Source organism: Lactuca saligna, chromosome 1 (genome assembly GCF_052625555.1).
Source record: "Lactuca saligna cultivar CGN05327 chromosome 1, ASM5262555v1, whole genome shotgun sequence".
NCBI classification, from domain to species: Eukaryota; Viridiplantae; Streptophyta; class Magnoliopsida; order Asterales; family Asteraceae; genus Lactuca; species Lactuca saligna.
In genome coordinates this window covers 116,929,648-116,935,679 of record NC_136417.1, presented here as the reverse complement: position 1 = coordinate 116,935,679, position 6,032 = coordinate 116,929,648, and the positions used below count along the sequence as shown (strand labels likewise).

General features: G+C 31.6%; 1 protein-coding gene across 1 annotated transcript; it reads right to left on the bottom strand.

Moving 5' to 3' along the window:
• Nucleotides 1–3,184: 3,184 nt before the first annotated feature.
• Nucleotides 3,185–4,669, bottom strand: LOC145000718 (protein BIIDXI-like). The gene is made up of 3 exons (XM_078959986.1): nucleotides 4,525–4,669; nucleotides 3,941–4,438; nucleotides 3,185–3,866 (listed from the first exon to the last, which is right to left on the bottom strand). Exons 1-3 carry the CDS (start codon nucleotides 4,610–4,612, stop codon nucleotides 3,328–3,330), a joined length of 1,125 nt encoding a protein of 374 aa, XP_078816112.1. The 5' UTR covers nucleotides 4,613–4,669; the 3' UTR covers nucleotides 3,185–3,327.
• Between the last annotated feature and the right edge of the window lie 1,363 nt (nucleotides 4,670–6,032).

The window sequence follows — 6,032 nt, the reverse complement described above, 5'->3', positions numbered from 1 at the left end:
TCGATTCCTTAGGCTAGATCTCGTAAGATCATAGTATAGGGTCAGTATGCGGGGATCGACAGGATGAGATAGATTGTTTTAGAAATCTGATATATATGCGTTATTAATATTAGTGGGTTTGTAGGATCGAGATATACATTATTATAATCATTGTTTGAACTAAGAGCTTTTGTACTCTGTGTTCCTTAGGTGATTGGGTTCACCAGGGATATTTGAACTTAGTGTTCACCAGGTATATTTGAACTAAGTGTTCACTAGATGTTTTGAACTAAGTGTTCACCGGGGATATTTGAACTTAGTGTTCACCAGGTATATTTGAACTAAATGTTCACTAGATGTTTTGAACTAGGTGTTTACTAGTGACATTTGAACTTGGTGTTCCCCAGGTATATTTGAACTAAGTGTTCCCTAGATGTTTTGAACTAGGTGTTCACCAGGGATATTTGAACTAAATGTTCATTAGGTGTTTTTGAACTAGATGTTCATTAATTATTGCGAACTGCGAGTTCACTAGAGGTAATCTAAGAACCTTGGCAGCACTAAAATTTGTGCCAATCCCTTAGGGTAATCCTTAGGAATGAATAGGAGAAGGGTAATCGGTTCTTAGGGTAAATCTTTATGAAATAAAGGAAGATAATGAGGGTGGGTAATTGGATCGATTGTTTGATAATTAAATATAATAATTATATTATTGTGGGTTGAATATCCTATATGCTCACCAGGCTCCCAAGCCTGACCCTCTCAGTTTTCTTATCTATTACAGGTTACGACACGAGAGCATAAGTTGGATGACATAACGAGAGATTTTGGATTATAGATCAGTAGATATGATAACTGTTGTAAGGTCTATTTTGTTCTGTTTATGTTTTTGGTCTGTATTGAACATGACATCCCGAAATTTGCTATATAATGAAAATACATTTCTTTAAAGAAATGCTTTGATAATTTTTTTATCATATTTTGGTTTGGGAACAAATTTCGCAACTGTTTTCTTTAGAAGATTACTCTGAGTTTTAAAAAACAAAGTATAACAAATCAGTTTTTTCTGGCCGTGAAATTGGGGATGTCACAACTTTTCCATAAGCTTCAAAAAGCACTTTTTAATATGCCTGTAAAACATGGCTTTTTGAAACTGATATGCCTTTTCAACCAAAATAACTTCAAAAAACAATTCTTAAGTCAAACATTTTTTAACTTATTGACTTATTGGCTTTTTCACTATAAAAGCTTATTTAAACACTTTTTAAAAAAAATCTTCTTTTACCACCACAATAAGCAAATAAGCACTTCTATCTAAAAACACTTTTAGAGTTTAAAAAGCATTCCCAAACATCCCATAAGAGAAGGAAAGACCGATCAAAGAGAAGGAGGAATGAAGATAAGTAAGTAGGGGCAAAATTATCAGTTTACTTTATATTTATTTATGTGGATCTATAAAAAAAATTGTCTGTTTTATAGATATGTGGATCTATAAACAACATCGGTGTAAATATCAGCACCGATTACAAATGTTAATTTTCAACATTTATATTTTAAGAAATATTTGGGAAGGTATTCGAATTTTGTGCCAAATTAAAATATCTAAGAGATAACTATTGTTGCAAAAATATGAAACACAAAAATTCATAACCTCTTGCGGCAAAAATCTAAATTGGAAAACTTATAGCAAAAATGTGACACATAACAACTTTACTATTTTTACGTCGGTTTGTTTTAATATATCTATTTATAGTTTTTTTTTTTTTTTTTTTTTTTTTTTTTTTTTTTTTTTTTTTGACAAATGTCAATTTCTAATAAGTTTTGATACTTGTCATTTTGTGATATTTTAATTAGGTATAAGACCCATATATTAAATGAGTTCATTTAAAAAAAATATGAAATTTTGTAAATAGAAAAATATTAAATTATTAAAATTAAAATGTTTGTTTTTTTATTTTTAAATTAAACAAACAATTTAGATAAACAAACAAAAGAAACTAATGAAACGTTAATTTAAAAAATTTGAAATTTAAAGGAAATCTATACTAATAAAAGAGTAGCTCTTTTGCCATGTGTCATCATATTAGACATTTTAATTAATATGTTGTCACTTGTCAATCTATTAGTTTTCCATTTTAAATTTATTATACCTCCTCATTAATGTGATTCTATTTTAAATTTTAAATTTTAAATTATTGTTTTCATTAATTCACAAATAAAAAATATCTAATTAATATATATTAAAAGTTAATTTTATATATTTATTTGAATCAATGATTATAATTTCACATAACTAATAAAAAATATCTCTTAATAATTTATTTAAAATAACTTATTAATAATTTTTTGTTTTTACTATAAAAGTTTGATTAATTTTATAACCGTGGTTCCCACGGGTTACAAACTAGTAAATTAATGAAATTGACATGCATTTATTATTATATTTATTGCAATTATTACATTTAATATTATGTGAAAATTAATAAAATGAAAAAAACCACAAAATTTCATGTAAAAAAAATTAATTAAAAATAACCACAAAATGACATGTGGCCAAATCAATGATAGTGTGACCTGTGGTAAAAAAAAATTATTTATTAGGAAGGATATCTACATTTAAGTTTATGGTTTTTTTCAAATTTTAAAATTAGATGGCCACGTAATTTTATACTTATATATAAAAAATATCAAATGTAATAAATATTATAATAAATTGCAATTAATTTGTTTCTAAGTTTTCTTTATTTCAAAATTTTATTTTAAAAAATACTTATTATTTATATTTTAATATTTTATTTTTTTAATTAATCTGTGTAATACATGAATTTTACACCTAATATAATAATATAATAATTGTTTTTGTAATAGCTTCTAATTAAAACTTGCTCTCCTTAGTAGTGCTACACCGTTTATTAAAACTTGCGATGTGTCTAGTAGTGCTACACCGTTTCCATTCATATTTCTAATCTGTTAGTACGTATTTAATTTGCTGTAATTTATAGTAATTAATAAATTTATTATGATAGGTAATTTAGACTTTTTTTTATTACAGCCTTATAAGGCTAGATTAAATCGTGTGTAAAACGAGAATCATAGAACTATTTTTTCAGTGTAAACGATAAGTTCATGCCCAAAAAAAATCAATGTAATTTCTATTTTAACAAAATTATGTTCATGAATCATAATTATATTGCAATAATATTTGGGAAGGTATTACATAAACCCACAAAAATCAATGCACTTACTATTTCAACACATTTTTCTTTTTCAAAATTTTTTCAAATTCATAGACTTCATCATCGTTATACGTATATAAATATTTTAATACCTTATATTACGGTTTATGTCCTATAAAATTTTGGCTGCATCCTTGACAGACAGCACGCGAACGTCATCGATCACAGGACCACAAAGGGATACAGTGTCGTCAACCCTAGTGTGGTAATACGAGCTATGGAAGCTCAGTCGGGTTCTCGAAGAGATTGCCTTAAATTTCATTGTAACTGTCTTCCACTTCCCCTTCCCTTCCGATTTGAATGGTGCTTTCAGGGTGTCTTTGGCAGCAAAAGCTTCAACCATCATGTCTCCAACGCAAAAGTCCTTGGCATCTCCAATGGAGAATGTTAGGATATAGAGTTTGTTAGGGATGGTTCTGATGATTTGTGTGACAGCGCTTTCTCTCCCGGCAAGCAGCTCAATTGCCGAGTCACCGTGTGGGACGTTGTAATGCATTGAGTCGATAAATTTAACAGCTTTTAAAGACTCGATGATCCACCCAGGGAGAGGAGATGTGATGTCTTGTTGTTGAGGAGGAAGAAGGACGCCATTGGAGGTGTTGAACAATAAACGAGGACCTTCCTCGAATCCACCATTTTTCACGATATTAACTGCAACAAAAACAATGCATGAATTCACAGGAAACTAGAATTGATCAGATTGGATGTTTTTGAGAATTACTTACGTCGTGTAGGTCTTGGAGGGAAAAGTTCTTTAATGGCGACGGAATCAATGATGGGTCCACATTTAGGATCTTCTTCTACCCCAGGGTTATGGAAGGTTATCCTCACAGTGCTTGAATTTGCTCTAAAACCATAAGCATACACATCGCCACCGTCAGTGCAGTACAAAGTCTTGAGCGGAAGATCCCCGGACTGTGGTGGCACAGACACTCTCAACACCTGCTGCTGTGCACAAGTTCTTGAAGCACCGAACGTTATGGCATACAAAGATCCAGCCTTCACGGATATCGTTTGAGAGATATTAGCTTCGTTCCCCAGTTTGACGGCGTGGATGCCTTGGGCGACGGCGATGTACCTCCCGTCAGGCTGAGGTCCGCCCTGCATGTACTCCACTTGGCCGCTGATCTCCCATTTGGGTAATGCCTTTTTGCCTAGCAGGAATGTCTTATTAATGTTGTTTGACTTCGGTGGTTCTTCGAAGTTTCCATTTGGTAAGAGACCTGCAAAAACACGATCGACAATGGCGTTAGTGGTGTTTATTTCTGTAATGCTAGCTTCAACTGTTGTTTGTGAAACGGTTATGTACCTTCAACAGGAGTTGGAGGATGAGCAGCAAGAAGAACAGAAGTGTACGTGAAGGAGAAAGCAAGCAAAATGAAAACAAATTTTGCCATGTTACACAGAGAAAGAAGGGGAGATCTAGAGGAGTGAGATCTAGATGGAGAAAATGACGGGTTGTGTGCTTGTAATTTATATGGTAAAAGAGGAAACTCGTCCGCTTCTTCGTTAATAGTGAGGATTTTATTCGATTATGGATGCGATGGCCACGAGGGATGTTGGGAGTGACGGTGTTTAGGTTATTGTTTTCCATAAAACTCCTGCACGATCTATACAACTATTGTAAATGTTGTGAATGTCAGATACATGTGTAACAGTGTAAGCATTTTTATGGTTTAAATATAGAGTATATATGTATATATATTTATAGGTTTGAACACTTGTGGGAAGTTGTAAATTTGCGTTTAGATGAACAATTAAAGTTGTAATGAACTCATAAATAATAATTTATGATCTTGGTGAAATAATTTTTTTCTCCATTCTAATATTTATGTAGGTTCTTTTACAACTATTAAAGTTTTTATTAAGCACCAACAACCGACTAGCTAAAGAAGCTAGTCCGCAAAATTAAAAGTTACAAATATTAAATAGGGAACTGTATAAATAATAATGTCTGTTAAGGCTAGAAAATTGAGCATGGTGCTTATTCAAACTAATTAGTTGAATCTGAATCTCTTATGCAACCTTCATTGGAGAGGACTTATTATTTCTAAAAATAATTGGGTTCCTAGTCATCCAAATAAACTAACATGTTGAAGATAGTAGCTTTGAACTCTTATATACACTTCTGGCATCCCCATTTAGAATCCACATCGAAACGTTTGTGGCAAATGAGCATGCAATGAAAACATGATCTATCGAGTCCTCAACCAATCTTAAAAGGTACAAGAAATCGTCTAGATGAAAATGCCCCTATGCGTAACTTTGGAAGCCAAAGGAATTTGGTAAACAATTCATTTTGAGGAGAACCTAATCACACCAAAAGAAGTCAGAAGTACCAACATTCGGTCCTGCTGCACACCATGACATTCATATTTAAGTAAGAATATGTAGAATATAAGAATCGACTTTGAATATTAATCAGAGTATGTAATCAGAAACTGTATGAAAGATTGAACACCGATGTAAATAAGATCTTGTTTTAGCTCAATATTACGCTTTAGGTTTACAGAGTGCAAAAGTAGACAAGACTGTAAAAAACCTTCTCTAACTCTAGTAAAGACTTCTATTTATAGGAGAGTAAAAACGTAAAGAAAATATAATAAGGACTAGACATCAAAGCTTCGTATAAAATGCCTTAGTAAAATAGATATCAAAACATACGAAGAGTACATACAAGACTTCGATTCTTTACAACCAAACTACTCTTACATTCTCCCCCCCTTTGTAAACAGAGTTGAAGACTTCATTTGTAAGAAGTTGAATGGAGTACAACATTACTCTTCGTATCTCAGTATACCAAGAGATAATCTTCTT